The sequence below is a fragment of the Metarhizium acridum genome (assembly GCF_019434415.1).
Source record: "Metarhizium acridum strain ARSEF 324 chromosome Unknown scaffold_579, whole genome shotgun sequence".
NCBI classification, from domain to species: Eukaryota; Fungi; Ascomycota; class Sordariomycetes; order Hypocreales; family Clavicipitaceae; genus Metarhizium; species Metarhizium acridum.
Window position 1 is genome coordinate 417,531 of NW_027094047.1, and position 16,751 is coordinate 434,281.

Sequence of the window (16,751 nt, forward strand, 5' to 3'; positions counted from 1 at the left end):
TGGTGTGTTTTTTTTGAGCATGTACTGTGAGACCAATGGCAAACCATGCCATGGGGGATGCATGTGATGATAACATCTAGGCCGATTTGAAATATATCTTGTCATGATTGCAACATGCCTTGCGAGACCATGTGCAGTTGATCGAGTACTCGAGTATGCTGTCTTGTTAAGACACTGCCTCCGATTGTGACAACGACCAGCACTCGGTTGTTCCTAAATCGACCTGCTATATCCTGGTACCCAGTGAACCGCATGAAACAGCGAGGATCGCCTTAAAATGGAATTGACGGATGGGGCCGAGGTAAATCGAGCATCATACCCAGACGCACGGGTCGATCCCGATGGCCAGATACCCACTTGATCGGAAAGCACCCGTCACTTGTTCTGTACATACGAAGTGGCGAATGAGTATTTAAGCACAGAGATTGCTTTTCAAGACCCTACTAAACGTTGGGTTTATTTAATAAGTTTATCCAGCCCACAAATCCATAGATAAAGGTGCGTATTTGCTCGTTCTTTTACAGCTACGTCACCCCGAGCCTCCCGCACATCCTCTTCTCACTACAACAATAACATATTTGAGGCCTTCCAACACCCAACCAGCTCATGTTACATCTTGGGGCAGGATTACAGCCACGAATCCATACAAAGGCGCGGAGTTCCAGATGGCACAAAGCACAACTGTACAGGTTGTGACCGCGGACCAGGCCCTAGTCCCGCGCAGCTCCAAGCGATTTGTGCCAAAAGACTTGTCTGGCAATCCAATCCCACAGAATAAAAGATGGCTTTACTCAACGCCCGCCTTCAAAAATGGAGGAGCCTTGAAGTCGTCCGCCATTGATGGAGTCATAGTGGGCAGTTTTATTGCCTTTAACTCGTCCGAATTGGGGCGCAACTTTTATGACGGCATCGAAACGCGATACGGTGCATGGAACGTTAATTTTTGGGGCACTTTTCTCATTACATCCATTTTCCTCTGGGTTTGGGGAGCCGTGTTTGCGATTCCGGATCTTACCGGCTATCCGGCTTGGTTGTTCAAATACAAGACGCAACCGTTCGTCAGAGTCAATCTACGACAGTATGCCAATATCGCGCTCATCTCATTGAAAAACCAGGTCCTGGTCGCAGCACCACTGCTACTAGGGACCATGTATATCGGCCCTCTGAAGCCCGTCAGCTCGTCGGCGTTGCCGGGCAAACTGGAAACCGTTGCAACCATCATATTCGACGTTCTGTGCACTGAAGTCGGATTCTACTATATCCATCGCTTATTTCACTCAAAGACGCTCTATTCGCTCTTCCACAAACAACACCACGAGTTCACAGCGCCTGTAGGTCTCGCAGCTACCTACTGCACCGTGACGGAGCACATTTTCTCCAACCTGCTCCCCAACGTCATTGGTACCTTGCTTGTAAGACACCATTGGTCGCAAGCCGTCTTTACATTCGTCTTCCTAGAGTTTGGCACCATTTGCTCGCATTCGGGATACAACATTCCCTGGATGCACTCGAACCTGCAGCATGACTTTCACCACTTTGCCTTTGACGAAAACTTTGGTCCTACGGGGTTGCTGGATGCCTTTCACTCCACGAATAAGAAGTTCCAGAAAACTTTGGCCGAGGCAAAGCGTCGAACAGGAGGGGACGATGAGAAAGCCCGTCAACTCGTGCTTGACAATCTGGCAACTCTGGAAGTGCAGGCCAAAGAAGCCGACTAGCACGTGCAAAGATGGATTTCGGAAAGACGAACAGCGGAGTTCGGGATTGTGTATAAGCAACTCCGTAAGTGAGGAAATTGCTGGTCGTGGCCAACAACCGCGCTTTCGAGGAGGGGGAATGAGACATACATGGGCCAAAGGGCGCATGCATGGGATTTCTTTCGTCTGGCCCAACCTGATCAAAATGAACAGCGCGCTATGGACTCGTGCCGCACAAGATGGAAGACCAAGTACCAAGTAGGACGCCCTGTGCTCGAGAAAGAAGCTTCCATCCGTGCATTGTCACGGGGCTCTGATGCTCTCTTCTATTCTATCGGACGAACATCGTAGGGCCAATGGTCGTCTATTTGAACTTGGTTTTGTTTTTGTACCCCTTATCCCTCTTGGTCGCTCCTCTTCACGTCAGTCCCATGCGCTGCTATCTTGGGGCACTGCTTGGGTGGCCTGTCTATACGATGACTTTTCTGGTCTCAGATGCTCGGGGAGGCCATTCAGATCAGAGAGAGGTGGCTCCTGAGATTGTAATCAATTCAACAGAGTAGATGAATATGTTCATGTTTTGCATGTGATACTGATTCCTCGAACCCTGCGTTAACTTGATTGAGAAGGAATACAGGGGCTTCTAGTTGCCCAGTAGCGGACGGTGCCATCAACATCTTCCATGTATATCCGTGACTGCCTCACTCTGGCAGTTGGGATACACAGAGCCACGCGCCCGTCGTCCCTACGCGGCAACTTCCCAGTTTGTGACGACGCAAATTGCGGGGATTTCCATAGTTTTTCTTCTGCGGTTGAAAGCATGTGAAGAGGGGCCTCACGAGTCACAAGTCCCCTTTTGTGACTGACTCGTAGCCCCAACCCTCTGACACTCTTTGTCTGGTAGACTCTGATGCTAAGAGGCAGCTGAGACACTTGGGTGTCTCGGCCCGCTTCCTATCATCCTATGCCTCTCAACCTGACCATTGAAAGCAAACTGGTTCGCCAGCAAGATTGTCAAGCAAACAAACAAAGAATGCGGGGGTGGAGTCTCCAGAGACTGCTGGAACATCAGTTGTGTCTGGTTGTATTGGAAAGTTGCTCCGCAGGTCCGGACAGCTCCATGCAGCATCGCACCCATCTGTCAACAAAGTCTCCGCCTTGGTCCATCAAGAAAGATGTCTGGTAGCTTGTCACACGCCACCGTCCGTCACTCCACTTCTGTCTTCATACATACGGCTCTGATGGTTCATAATTTGAGCTTGCAACGTGTCGACTCTTTGCCCGGTTGCCCGATGGGCATGACAGGGTGCCCTCCCTTTGCCCTCCGTTCCCCCTTCTCCCATCGCCATGTCATGGACACAGCAGCCTGCCGGACTGCTCAGCGAACGGCATTGACGTCCCATCGGCCTCCCACGACTATAAAGATACGTCTCTACCTGTACCCAGGTGCCCGCCGCTCGTCTGCCAATCGTTGTTGGCGAGCAAGGCTTCAGAGCCCCCAAAACACCGCGCTCAATACGCCGCATAAACCACCAGACGTCTTACTGCGGCAACTTGCCGGTAACGACCATGCTCAAGGTCACAGTCAACCCATGGGCCGTAGTGCTTGCCCTACCGGGTTTCCTCATGGCATTATGGATATTCGAGTTGATTTATATGCCGATTCGGCTGCGGAAGAGTCCTGGAACTAGGGCGCCCATCCTGTCCGGAAACCCCTTTGGAGGTATATGGTCAACACTCGCATCTATTCCCGCACATGCTAATAATTCTGTCCAGTATTGCTCTTTTTTGCCCAATCGGCTTATATGCAAGCAAAAAATCGCATGCTGGAGCACTTTGATACCATGTTCGGCAAGGGGGACCCTAAAACCCCCCATGTTGTTGAGCTACAGTTTGGCCGACGGCGCGTCATCATTACTCGGGATCCAGAGCATATAAAGACCGTTCTCACCAGCAAGCTTACCCAGTATGGAAAGGGCGAACTGGTCCACACTGCGGCCAGCCCATTCCTGGGAGACTCCATCTTCACCACTGACGGACAGCTGTGGCAAAAGAGCCGCGCTCTCATCAGACCCATGTTCACAAGAGAGCGCGTCCGCGACATTGAGATTTTTTCTCAATGGACCGATGTGTTGATTTCCAAGCTTCCCGCCTCGGGAAAGACTGTCGATATCTGCGACTTGTTCTACAGGATGACGCTGGATGTTTCAACCGACTTCCTCCTGGGGCAGACTGTTGGTGCCTTGGAAAACCCCAACAGCGAGTTTAGCCAAGCGTTCACCGATGTACAACGTATGCAGATGATTCGAGTCATCCTCCAGTAAGTGTCACTCCCCTAATACAAGAAGGAAACCGTCTCCCTTGTGCATTCATGACGTGCGCGGAGTCATCTCTGTACTAATCATGCGCGTGTAGCCCATTTCGTCACGTACTGCCACTACGCAAATACTATGATGGAATCAAAGTAATTGAGCGATTCATTACCCCGTACATTGAATCAACATTGCGTCTGCCCATTGAGGAGCTCGAACAGCTGTCAAAGTCAGACAAGGAATTCACCTTCCTTCACAACATTGCCTTATTTTCACGAGACCCTCAAGTGATCCGAGACCAGATCTTTGCTGTCTTGATTGCTGGACGAGACACGACTGCAGCAACGCTATCATGGGCTCTTTATGAACTTGCCAATTACCCCGAGGTGTGGCAAAAGCTTCGAAACCAGGTATTGGAGCACGTAGGCCCAACTCGAACCCCATCATACGAGGACCTCAAAAACCTGTCATACTTGACTCACACCATCAACGAGACTCTGCGGCTGTACCCCGCGGTCCCCTATAACATTCGTGGTTGCAGTACGTGTTTGACCTGTATAAATTCTGCATCGGCTTGTCGCTAACGGACACTGACTGACTATACTTGACTTAGTTGAGGACTCTACCCTCCCCACGCCTGAAGGCCAACCAGAAATCGCGACATCGACAGGCGATATTGTAATTTACAGCACCATGGCTATGCAGCGCCGGCCTGATCTTTACCCGCCTGTTTCAGATTCATTCGCCGACCCTGCCATCTTCAGCCCCGATCGATGGGAGAACTGGACACCGAAGCCGTGGCAATACGTGCCTTTCAATGGTGGGCCAAGAATCTGCATCGGCCAAAACTTTGCCGTCACCGAGATGGCCTTTACATGTGAGGATTCTTTCCGAGCTCAGCGTTCGGAATTTTAGACGATGCTGACTCTGTACCATAGTGGTGCGGCTTTTGCAAAAGTATGAGCGTGTTGAATACCGCGGCGATTGGAATGCTCAGTTTCACAAGGCGGAGTTGGTTGGATGTCCGGGACAGGGAGTGCCGGTGGCCTTATACGAAGCAAAGAAGTAGGCTAAGCAGCCTGGCCTCAATGAGTACATATATATGTGCCCCTATATCCGTGAAGATAACTCTTGTTTCTACAAATGTCCATTCTTGAGGCCCCGACTCGAGTGCTATCGCTTGCGAGCATTGATTATTGGTGATGGGAATTCTTTAGGCAAGTACAATACTGCCCCTAACGCTTGTGCCCAAATGGACGACAGCAAATATAAGGAAAAGGGGGATTAATCAAACAATAAGATTCATCAAAGTCATTGTTCTAGACATACCAGAGACTCTGACGGCTTTGCTCATGGGCACACTCGGCGGTGTGGTGTCTGAGACACTGGCTGAAGTATTGGTATTAATCGCTGCAGCGAATTGCCGGCATGGCTTCTAGCAGTTGAGTGAAGCAAGGCTGTTTAAGTGGTTCATTTATTCTTTTATCAGAGACCGTAGTTAGGCGTCCGTGTTCTATTCTGAGCTTGGTTTCGCGAGAGCCGGTCGCTTGGAAGCATCATGCGTTGGTTGGTCATTCCAAGAAACCACTAGCAGTAGCTCATATGCACCGCTTCATGCGTCACGGAAGGATGCTCAGGTGATCGTTTGAGCCCTCACTGCAGCGACAAAGGCTGTGGCTAGCAAGACAGCCGTTGCCACCATTCAGGAATGTATCAAGGCCATGGGTAGCGTAGGATACATGGATGAACCGGACAATCTGGCTCGGACTTTCCGTGATATCAGCGTCAATACCGTCTGGGAGGGCACTACGAACGTGTCGAGTAGCGAGGTGGTGTGGTTCGCCATCTGCTCAATAACGACCATGTCCAAGTCTCCAATGACTGGTTGGATGGTGCGATTGCCAATATAAGCAGTACGGAGCACCGAAACACTCTCAAAGATGCTTGGGGCTTCTTACATGCGCAACCAAGCACACATCGAGAGGACTTGTTCAATGCGTTGGCAATGGTCGGTCAATCGTGTTCCCAATTGCGTGGATTGTTAGTGGGACTCTGCTTGCGCTGGATACCGGTCATGACAATGATCCTACTGCTAATGAAGCAGCGAATCGCTGGGTCTTGCATCAAGAAAGGATTCCATGAGAATTAATAGTAGCCGGGATAGACGGACATACTCAGAGAAAGGTGGGACAAGAAGGCAAAGCGCGCGTAAGGTGAGATTGTAAGCTTGTCTTGGGAGTTGATCAGCCTGATTACTTGCCGTTTGGCCAACAATTGCCTCTTCAGGCATCCAAGATCTAATCGTAAGGGTAGTAGTTACTGAGGCAGTCGTTTGTAAATGTCGCAGGGCAGATTGCCAACGCATTGTGCGTAAACAAGCCAGTGATTGTGAGACTGTACATTAGATTAAATTGTATCACACTATGCTATGCTATCCTCATCATATCCTCTTGGCCCCAGTCGAGTCCTAAAGGAACTTTCTCTTAACATTAACCTTTACACAGCTTGGGTTCTGTGGATTTGCGTTGCCCAGGACCCAAGTGAGAGTCTGGTAGGTGTAGCTGAAGTTGTATGTGGTGCAAACGTACCAACGCTTGAGAACGCGGGTCGTCTGACCAGTGGGCGGTGATTTCGTGTCATCGAGGTGGCTGACAATGTTCATGAGATCGTCCTTGTCAAAACCGACGTATTGAACGTTGTTGTCTCCGGGATAGAAGAGGGGAAGGGCAACGTTGGTAGACGGGTCGGTATAGAAGGACATGCTGGACGGAATAGGTGGCTCTGTGCAATTTAATGATTAGCTGACACTTGGCGCAGTGGCTTGACCCGTGATGTGATACATACGTGATGGCAAGGTCCATGCCAGAACTCCAGAGATGCCACCAGGGCCAGGCTGGGCACCTTCGGTGGTGTTGAGGTTAAATACAGCCTTGGTGTCCTTGAGAAGACAGATGGATTCAATAGCCGCTCCCGTGTGACATGTACTCAAGGCACGGCCGTTGAGTTCCTTGTTGTCCGACTGCACGAGCAAATTGAATGGCTTTGACTGGACGGTTTGGGCTGCTGCCAGGCCGCCCAAAGCGAGGGAAGCCAAGACTGCCGTAGACTTCATTTCTGTGGGTTGGTCCAAAGCTGGTGACGGTGTTTACGCAGAAGATGATGTGGATTTCATGAGAGGCTGGCAGGTCTCGCCATGCAGGTCAAATGCCCGGTATATATAACAATTCACGACCCCCAACAATTGCCCGACTCGTTCAATGATCGTCAGTCCACTGACATTCAATGCTCACGGGTTGCGTGACAGAAGCCATGACGGATTCTGACGTATGTGGTGCGCCCAACGGCACCCAACTGCAAGGACTCTCTCCACATTCAATTTGCTTATTTGCGGGGGCAAATACGAGGATCGGGAGGCCGGGTCAGTCTCCCTGCACCCGTAGCCCGTCTAATTGCAACCCTATGACGGTGAAGGTGAGCTGGTTGGCCCGCTAGTGATCCTCACCCGGTAGGCGAATGCCATGGTCACCTAATGCGTGCGGGCTCCGTATCACTGCCACCTGCTATCTTGATGGCCGAGCACAAAGAATCACGGCCATTAGTGGATAATATCTCGCCGATGAAGCACTTGCTACGCTAGTGCTACTGTCCACGGTCGCCATGATCACAAGGCTTACAGTCACTGGACAAAAGTCTCGATAATGACCCATTTTTACACCAAAACTTATACTTTTTAAGTATAAATAAATTAAGATTTTTATATGTAAGTAAATTAATAAAAATCTAAACTTAATAAATAATTAATTAAAATTTACTATTATTATTTTTTAATTAATTTTCTTATTTTTTTAAGCATAGATTTTTAAGCTTAAAAAACGGAAAAATTAAAGATTTTAATTATAGTGGGTTATAGTGGATATTATAGGGGATTAAGAGACTAAAAAAATCTACTTATATATTTAACCTTTAATTATAAGAGAAGTACTTTATTTATAATTATAAAAATTATATATTATTATAATTATTATAAGAATTTAATATAATTTTAATTTTTATAAATTTTTATTAAAAGGTTAAGTAATAATTTATTAATAAAAGTAGTAAGTTTAGGTGTAAAATCGCTAATTATCGTGACTTTTGTCTACCCACTATACCACTCCTTATTAACAGAGCATTAACAAGAAAACTATATTTTCAATTTTCAAAAAAGCTTAAATAATTAATAATAAATCTAATAAAATACTTGAATTATAATAATGAATACATAAATTAGCTAATATTATAACCAATCAGCTCACATAAAAAAGTGGGTCCTTCTAGCTTATTATAAGCTTAAAAACTAGATTATGTAATTTTCTAAAAACACACTATACTATACTATACTATAAAAACTACATTTTGTAGTTTTTAAAGTTTTAAGCTTATAATGCTATATAAGGACCCACTTTTTTAATATAAGCTTATAATATAGAATTTATACTAGTTATCCGTAAAACTTATAATCTTATAAGTATTTTATTAGATTTAATATAATTTTTTATATTCAAAACTACAAAAACTACAAAACTACAAAACTACACTACAGTCAATGCTCTGCTCCTTAAGCAGGCAATGGCTGCCATGTAGCATAATCAGTGCCTTGTGAATACCTAGGCTCATTGTTGGAGTGACTTTTATTAGAGGCGAAAAAAACAATAATTTCCATGTACAGTCGGTCCCGGTAATTCCGAAAAAAAAAATCCACTTAAAAAAAAACTTATACTTTTTAAAAATTTATATTAAATAATATATAAGAGTAAAATAAATAATAAAATTATTCTATAATAATTTAATACTTAAATATTATTTATATATATTTTTAATATTTTATATTACTTTATTTAAGGTAAAATTTAAAATTAAAAATAGGTTAAAATTTTTAAAATATTTAATTATTTTAAACTTAAATAAAATAAGAAATAAAATTTTAAAAATATTATAAAAATAATATTTATAATTAATAAGTATTTAATTATATGTTTATATAAGAATTTACATTTTTAATATATTATTTAATAGAATTATAAGCTTTTAAAAAGTGTAAGTTTTGGTGTAAAAGTGGGCGTTTTTCGGAATTACTGCGAACCCACTGTAAGCGTGCGTAGGCGTAGCCATGGCAAGTCAAGTGGTCAAAGATGAGCAGGGCTACTAACTAGGTACGTAAGGGATCAACATCACCCCAATGCCTTTCAATGGACACTCTGTGTCAAGTGACAAACAGCAGACCCCAGAAGACCCTGGCCGAGCACAGCAATTAGACGGGAACTAACTAGTTGTTTAGAATGCGACAGCCTGGGCACCTGGGGCGATGTCTGCCAGGAAACATGAAGAATGCCTTGATGGAACTCCACTACCGAGACAAAGGCCGAGACTAAGACGGAGAAATGTGAAGTCGTGTTGGCGGCCAAGGATACGGAAACAATTGTCCAATTACGATGATTGAATTGTAATGTGGTTTCGCCATCGACAATGCCATTGTCAGCCTCTAGTTTGGTAGCAATTCATCTGGCAGCTGCATGTTTCTTTTTATGCCAACCGCTCTGCATTATCATCTAGGCCTAGTCTCCGCGTTCTCCAACATGTTACGTCCTTTTAAGGCTAGCATTGAGAGTCATGTGCATGAAATCCTACAATCACCACTCCCAAGTCACTTAAACCTGAGCGTAATTCTTCCCTTGGATAATCGTACCATCATAGTCGATGCCTGTAGTCGAGTTTGTGAGGGTGTAGTTACCAAAGCAGGCAAAGCCATAATTGCTCAACTCGAATGCGTTCTCCTGGCTCTCCAGAAAGCTACCCAAATCGCACAGGCCGTCGAGTCGGCCAGACGTTGCGTTGCCGCACTTGCCACCACGAATCGTGTTGAGCGGCAGGATGCCATTGTTCAAGCGCATCCGCACGAATTTATGGCTCGAGTTTGAAGCTTCATAGCCATACTGCCCTGGCGCATATTGAACCCGGAGCCTCTCCACGGGCTCAGGATCAGATGCACCACAGCCGATGACCTCGGTGATGAGGTTCGCCCCAAACGGAGTGAGACGCGACAGAGTGAAGTGATTGTTGGAGCTCGGGGGGAACCTGGATATAGTCGGCGCATCCTTGAGGTAGTCTAGCGACATGGCTGTCAGAACCGAGATGATGATATCATCATGAGAGAAATCGGCATAGATTTGCTGTCCCAGAGGAAAGGTGTTTGGGTTGTCGTCAAGCGTAGCGTTTACGGATGAGTTGGAGGACGCAATGTATTCGTGGTTAATACGAGCGATCAATTCCTGCAAGTAGCCGATGCCTTGAGCGCGACCGGTGGGATTGCCATAGCTATAAAGGTAATAATCTATCCGCTGCGTTAATTTCTGAAGCCGAATCAGACGATGACGACAATTTGCTCACACTGTAGATCGAGGACGTTTTCGAACCCGTCCCACTCTTCCAATGTAAACAAATTGCAAAATTCGGACATGCCAATGAATGAATACTCGTAAGCACAAGTCATTTGCATTGCATACAGGTCCTGGTAGTCAAACTTGAAGCCTCGTGGGGCATAGGCTTGGAGCCGACGAAGCGCAGAGCGCAAGTAGATCTTCTTGTAAGCGTCCTGGTGCTGAGACGCAATGTTCCCATTTGCTTCGCTGTTGTCATTGAAGCAGCTATCGTAGGAAGCAAGAGTGTTGTTTTCCGTGCCCCCTTCAGGAATAATGACGACACTAAACGGGCTCTCCCATTTCGTCAGTGTCGGATCCGGGGTCGAATTGAAAGATGGACCAAAGAATCCAAGCGACCAGTTGATCAGGCTATTTTCGATTCTCGACTGTCCAGTTGTCCGTAGAGTAACCTTTGGGCGGCTGCTTCCATTGCTCGCAAAGGACGGACTGTATTGCAACGGGGCGACGGATGCGTCGTACAGAGTCCGCCCGTATCGGTTCCAAAACGATGCGCCTGCGCCGAATTCTGTGCTGGCACCGCGGCCAGTGAGAAGCCCCGTGTCATTCATGATGTAAACATGGGAATTCAGAAACGTCAATGGCCCCGTGAATGCCTCCTTGCCGCCGTTGGCTTTGGTGTAGTTTGCTACCTTTTGCGCAAATCCGCCAGTAACTGCTCCATCCACACTATCAGGATATCGCTCTGCATGGCGCTGAAGAGTGCTCACGGATTCCTGATGCGGTACAAGTCAAAAATGTTGTGGTGGTGGAAGGGCCCTGGAGGATGCGACTCACCACTTGGCATCCATCCGGAAGGCCAACGAATTGCACCCCGAAGGCATCCTCCACGTTGTCGGCGTAGATGGAGAGCTCGCCCCAAGATCTGTATATACTTGGAATATCAGTGACTACTGCCGAAGTCACACTGGAGATGTGCAGTCCCAGAATCACGAACTGAATGTGCTGTGGATGCATCTCGAACGAAGTGCCACTCAGACGGGTTCCATGTACGTTAATCAGGAAAAAGAAGAGAGAGAGAAAAAGAAGCCACTGGTTTTCGAGAACAAAGTATGACCTTGTTTCCGTCCGTCCTCCTACAACACTGACCTCACCGATCCAAAAAGCGACCTTGACATGGTTTCTCCGGCTAACCGGCAGAGGCTGCATCCTACAATTCGATTGATGGTCCTGCCAGGGGCCGAGTTGGGAGGAGTGTGGCGTTGTGACGCTGCGACTGACTGGATTGGGCTAATCAGTCCATGTTGGCAAACTCGTGGGATCCCTCCACCATCCAGGCACCACCCAGTTGTAAAATGCTGTGCTTCGAAACGCATTTACCAATGTTATCTATCCATCTATCATGCCGCTTAGTCCAATGGTCTGCTCAACCATCCGTCTTTTGCATCAACGAGTGAGCTAATGCCGCTGGGACGTGAGGGATTTACACGATCCTATCAAGCTGGTGAATGAAACCACGTGGGAGCCTTCAGTCTGGGTCATGCTGTCCTGTTGGGTGAACTAATCATGTGAATGGTCGCTTCAGGCGCAATATGACCTGCGGCTTCTATGACGCCGTGGAGCGCATAGATAGATGGTGAGAGCTGATTGAGGGACGGATTGCTTAAAAAAAAAATAAGAGAAAAAAAAAAGAAAATAGAAGAAGAATGCATTTATTACGCGGGGCCACGGCTCGTAGGCTGAGTAAATTTTTAAAACTCTAGGAGAGTAGAGCTTTAAATATGATATAATATAATATAATATCTCTCTAATGTCAGCTGCAAAATGCGGCATATACCAGACGGCATACAAGCTCCCAATTGCACAGTCAATTGCGGAGCGTTCCCTTTTGCATTGTGCGTTGGCCGATCGGTTGTGTTTGGCATTTGACATTTAAAATAAAAATAAGTGGTAACGAGCACAGATCCACAGTGACCTCTAGGAAAGTACTCTTTGAGTAAGTCTTCCTTATCTTCACCATCGGCGTTGTCGATGACTATAAGCCAGTCGATATCTGTTGATATGTTAACGAATATCCACATTGAATTACAACGTGTCTTACCAAGGGCGACTCGGCACTCCATGACAACCTATTTTGCGGCCTTGGGACTTAGCTTCTCATTGTTAGTAAGTCTAAGCTCTAGTTAGCTTAAGCTGCAACCTACGCTATAGCCTGTAATTGGATCGTAATAGTATTATATAAAGGGGTATATACGAGTGTACTATCTTTAAGCTAATAAAATAAATAGTTATTTCTTTATAAATTTAATGTAATATTAAATAGCTACTTAAAGCGCGAATAGTTATACTATACGCTAATACTTATAGCTCTTTAATTTACTTATAGTTATAGTAATATTAAACTCCTTATAATATAAAAGTAATAAATTAGTTTATATTATAGCTCTTTATATTAATAATAAGAATAAGATAATATATAAAGATAATATTATTATCTCAAAGATAAGAACTATAATATAGTTTATATTAGAATACTATTAATAGAAATTATAAGTTCTATTCTAGTATAAATAACTTATTAGTTTGTGTAGGGAAAAACCACACAAGATAATAGAAAGTAAAAGACGGTAAATATATCGTAAAATATCAGTTAAAAATATTAGTTAAAAATATTAGTAAACATAACAGCTATAAGAGCTAAGAAGGTTAGGGTTTTATTTTTCTAGGAAGGCTTTAAAAAGCTAGTTATATAATTGTGTGGCACGTGACCAGAGCATTAACAAGAAAACTATATTTTCATTTTTTAAAAAAGGTTAAATAATTAATAATAAATCTAATAAAATACTTGAATTATAATGTTAAATACATAAATTAGCTAATATTATAACCAATTAACTTATATAAAAAAGTGGGCCCTTTTAGCTTTTTCTAAGCTTAAAAACTAGATTATATAGTTTTCTAAAAACTTACTATATTATATTATACTATAAAAACTAAATTTTATAGTTTCTTAAGTTTTAAGCTTATAAGAGTATATAAGGAACCACTTTTTTTATTATTAGCTTATAATTTTAAATTTATATTAATTATTCGTAAAACTTTTAATTCTATAAGTATTTTATTAGATTTGATATAATTTTTTATATTAGAAACTACAAAAACTATAAAACTATAAAACTACACTACAGTTAATGCTCTGCACGTGACTAGAGGCCGCGTTAGTAGCTGAATCGAGCTGCGATATGCAGGTGAATTCCTCCACCTATCAGCTTATACGTAAAGTCTAGTACATTAATAAGTTTAGTTTTTAATAGAAAGTTCTTTATACCTAATAGTATTTAATAAGGTAGAACGCTTAATTTAATGATTAATTTATTAGGCTAGATTGAATCTTACATAGTAGCTTAATTAGCTAGCCTAACTAACTAGCTAGCCTAACTAGCAACGTGGCCTTAAGGGCTAGTCACGTGACAAGTTACGTGTCACACAATTATATAACTAGCTTTCTAGAGCCTTTATAGAAAAATAGAACCTTAACCTTCTTAGCCCTTATAGCTGTTATATTTACAGTTATCCCACAGTTATTTACAGTTATTTGTACGTCTTTTATATTAGTTATCTTATTGTTACGAACGACACTACACGAGAGACGGGACGGGACCGTACCGGCTAGGACAAGCATAACTTATAGGTATAAGAAGAAGGTAAGGGTATATAATTAGCTATATAACCTAAAAGGTAATTAAAGAGGTTAATATTTAAACGTATTAATTAAGGAGAATTAAATTAATTAAACCTTAAGCTAATTAATTAAGGTTTAAAGGGATTAATAGTTAAGCTAATTAATTTAAGACTATAATAAAGAAATAAACGAGTACTTAAAAGAAGGTATTTCGCTATAATTAAGTAATTTAATTCTCTATTAATTAATTTAAGTAATAGTCTTACTATTAAGAGTTATACTCTTAATAGCCTTATTATAATACTACTTAAAAAGCTACTTTATAGTATTTAACTTAACTTACTTCCTAAGAAATAAACCTATTATACCTTAAAACTTAAGCTATTATTATATTTTAATTAATTCTATTTAATAAGTTACCTTAAAACTTTAAATAATAATAACTTTTAAGATATTTACTTTAAGTAAAAAGATTATTAACTTTAAGGAGATAATAAAGTACCTTTATAATAAGATTATTAAAATAAAGAAGTAAAATTAATAGCTTTTTAAACGATAAAATAACCTTTATAAAAAGATTAATAAGTAAAAAGAGAAACTTATAGTAATTTATAGAACTATACTTATAACCCTTATAAATACTTATAATATATTAAAATTTTTTAAATTAAAACTATATAATAATTATAAGGGTAATATAAGGAACTTTCTTATATAAGCTTAAGTGTACCTTTAAGTTAATAAGAAAATCTATAAAATACTTAAATTATAGATTCTTTATATTAATAATCTTTTAACTAGAAAGGTAATAGAATAATAAAAGCTAACCCTTTACGTATATTTTAAGTATAGCGTTAAAGCTAAAGTAAAAGTTATTTATATCTTCTTTAATTATAAAACCTTTAAGAAATAACTTCTTATTACATTTAAAAATTCTAATAAGTATAAGAAAGCTATACGATAACTTACTTAACTTAAGTAAATTAAATCTATAACTTATTATACTAGGGAGTTTAAACGTATTATAGTAAAACTTAATTAAAATACTAAACCTAAAATAAAAGTTTTTTATTAAGAACTTAAAGAAAAAGTAAAGAATAATATTTATTAAGAAGATTATTTTAAGCTATTTAATAACTTTATCAAAATAATTATTAAGGCAAATAATTATTTATATAAATAACGTTAAGAAAAAGATAATAAGAATTACTAATCCTATACTAAGTATAATAAAGCTAATAGTAGTAAACTATAATAAACCTTTACTATATACGAATATTATATTAGACTTATAGAACTTAACGCTATAAATAAGAAAAAGAGAAAGACTTATTATAATTATAATAAGACTAGACACTTTATAAATAAATGTAAAGCCCTAAAAAAGCTATAAAAGCTAATTCTTAAAGGTAAAAAGCTTTATATTATAAATTAAAAAGACTTACTCACGTAAAATCTTAGTATAATAAGTAATAAAGAAAACTATACGTTAATAAATAATACTAGTTTAAATAAAAATTAGGAATTTAAAACCTAATTAATACCTAATAACTTTTAGAAATATTAAATACCCTTACTAAAAAGTAAACCTTTACTAGAATTAATTTAAAAAGAAGAAAATTATTTAATTAAGAAAAATAAACTTAAAGTTAAATATAAACTCCTTAATTAAACCTTTTATTATAATAATAATTACTATATATACCTTAATAGTAAGTAAGGTAATAAATAGTTTCTATAAGAATAAAAGAGAAGGAGAATAACCCTTATAATATAATTAAAATTATAATAAATTAATTCTAAGATATTAAACGAAAAATTATATTATACTAAGAATAACGTATATATTACTTAAATTATAACCTTATAATATAAAGATAAAGGGAATTATATAATATAAGTAACTCGCTTAGCTTAAGTTTAATTAATATAAATAATAGGTTAAGTAATTACTAAGAAAGCTTTAATAATACGTTAAAAGATAACTACTAATAATAGCGCTTAGAATAACGCGTTAAAGAATAATATAAGAATAGAATTAATAAATTAAGAAATAATAGCTATTATTATAATTAAAACTATTTTCTTAATAAAGATCTAATAGGTCTTTATATACTATAAATATTAGTAGTATAATATACCTTATAATTCATATAATTATAATAAGACGAAAGATTTAGGTAATAATTAATAGTAGAGTATAAGGAAATTTTATCTTACTAAATTTTATTAATAAATTATAATTACCTTAAACACTTAAAAATAAGCCTTATTAACTTATAGTTATAAAAGGAATTATAGTAAAGTATAGCTAAGAAGTAATTAATATAAAAGTAACGTAACTTCTCGTTAATATATAAAGTATAAAATATTAGGTTATATTAGATATTATAGTAATCTTAAAACATAATATTATATTAGGGATACCTTAATTATAAGCGAGTAATTTACAAGTTAATTAAAGAACTAGCTAACTCTAATAAAATTTATTAGAATACAATTATAAAGCTAAGAGTAGCCTATAAAAAGCACCTTATTTAAACTATAATAAGCCTTTAAAAATATATGTAATTATTAAAGAGCTAAAAGCTAAGATAATAGAGATTTCTAAGAAATACTTAAAGTATAATAAGCTATTTAGTAG

The 16,751-nt window shown here is 40.3% G+C and overlaps 4 protein-coding genes across 6 annotated transcripts; 2 read left to right on the forward strand and 2 right to left on the reverse strand.

The window, feature by feature from the left end:
* The first annotated feature begins 467 nt into the window (after nucleotides 1-467).
* On the forward strand, nucleotides 468-2,334 carry J3458_021427 (uncharacterized protein). The gene has a single exon (XM_007817430.2). It carries the CDS (start codon nucleotides 666-668, stop codon nucleotides 1,716-1,718), a length of 1,053 nt encoding a protein of 350 aa, XP_007815621.2. The 5' UTR covers nucleotides 468-665; the 3' UTR covers nucleotides 1,719-2,334.
* Nucleotides 2,335-2,718: 384 nt separating this feature from the next.
* On the forward strand, nucleotides 2,719-5,244 carry J3458_021428 (uncharacterized protein). 2 transcript variants are annotated; one of them, XM_007817431.2, is made up of 5 exons: nucleotides 2,719-3,420; nucleotides 3,474-4,017; nucleotides 4,113-4,549; nucleotides 4,623-4,886; nucleotides 4,948-5,244. In XM_007817431.2, exons 1-5 carry the CDS (start codon nucleotides 3,267-3,269, stop codon nucleotides 5,076-5,078), a joined length of 1,530 nt encoding a protein of 509 aa, XP_007815622.2. In that variant the 5' UTR covers nucleotides 2,719-3,266; the 3' UTR covers nucleotides 5,079-5,244. The 2 variants fall into 2 exon arrangements, with proteins under 2 accessions (XP_007815622.2, XP_065972374.1); XM_066122616.1 differs by having other exon boundaries at nucleotides 2,719-4,017.
* A 1,232-nt stretch (nucleotides 5,245-6,476) lies between these two features.
* Nucleotides 6,477-7,121, reverse strand: J3458_021429 (uncharacterized protein; the record flags this gene model as incomplete). Its single annotated transcript, XM_007817432.1, has 2 exons — nucleotides 6,477-6,790; nucleotides 6,854-7,121. The coding sequence occupies 2 exons, from the start codon at nucleotides 7,119-7,121 to the stop codon at nucleotides 6,477-6,479; spliced, it is 582 nt and encodes a 193-aa protein (XP_007815623.1).
* A 1,976-nt stretch (nucleotides 7,122-9,097) lies between these two features.
* J3458_021430 (uncharacterized protein) lies at nucleotides 9,098-11,601 on the reverse strand. Of its 2 annotated transcripts, XM_007817433.2 has the most exons (3): nucleotides 11,263-11,601; nucleotides 10,436-11,201; nucleotides 9,098-10,379 (listed from the first exon to the last, which is right to left on the reverse strand). In XM_007817433.2, the coding sequence occupies exons 1-3, from the start codon at nucleotides 11,440-11,442 to the stop codon at nucleotides 9,697-9,699; spliced, it is 1,629 nt and encodes a 542-aa protein (XP_007815624.2). In that variant the 5' UTR covers nucleotides 11,443-11,601; the 3' UTR covers nucleotides 9,098-9,696. The 2 variants fall into 2 exon arrangements, with proteins under 2 accessions (XP_007815624.2, XP_065972375.1); XM_066122617.1 differs by having other exon boundaries at nucleotides 10,436-11,601.
* Between the last annotated feature and the right edge of the window lie 5,150 nt (nucleotides 11,602-16,751).

Coding starts and splice junctions, on each gene's coding strand:
- J3458_021427 (XM_007817430.2), top strand. CDS start 666: ATGGCACAAAGCACAACTGTACAGGTTGTGACCGCGGACCAGGCCCTA.
- J3458_021430 (XM_007817433.2), bottom strand. CDS start 11,442: ATGCATCCACAGCACATTCAGTTCGTGATTCTGGGACTGCACATCTCC. Junction 11,202..11,262: donor TTCCGGATGGATGCCAAGTG/GTGAGTCGCATC, acceptor GTACCGCATCAG/GAATCCGTGAGCACTCTTCA. Junction 10,380..10,435: donor AAACGTCCTCGATCTACAGT/GTGAGCAAATTG, acceptor CGCAGCGGATAG/ATTATTACCTTTATAGCTAT.
- J3458_021428 (XM_007817431.2), top strand. CDS start 3,267: ATGCTCAAGGTCACAGTCAACCCATGGGCCGTAGTGCTTGCCCTACCG. Junction 4,550..4,622: donor CTATAACATTCGTGGTTGCA/GTACGTGTTTGA, acceptor TACTTGACTTAG/TTGAGGACTCTACCCTCCCC. Junction 4,887..4,947: donor CACCGAGATGGCCTTTACAT/GTGAGGATTCTT, acceptor TCTGTACCATAG/TGGTGCGGCTTTTGCAAAAG.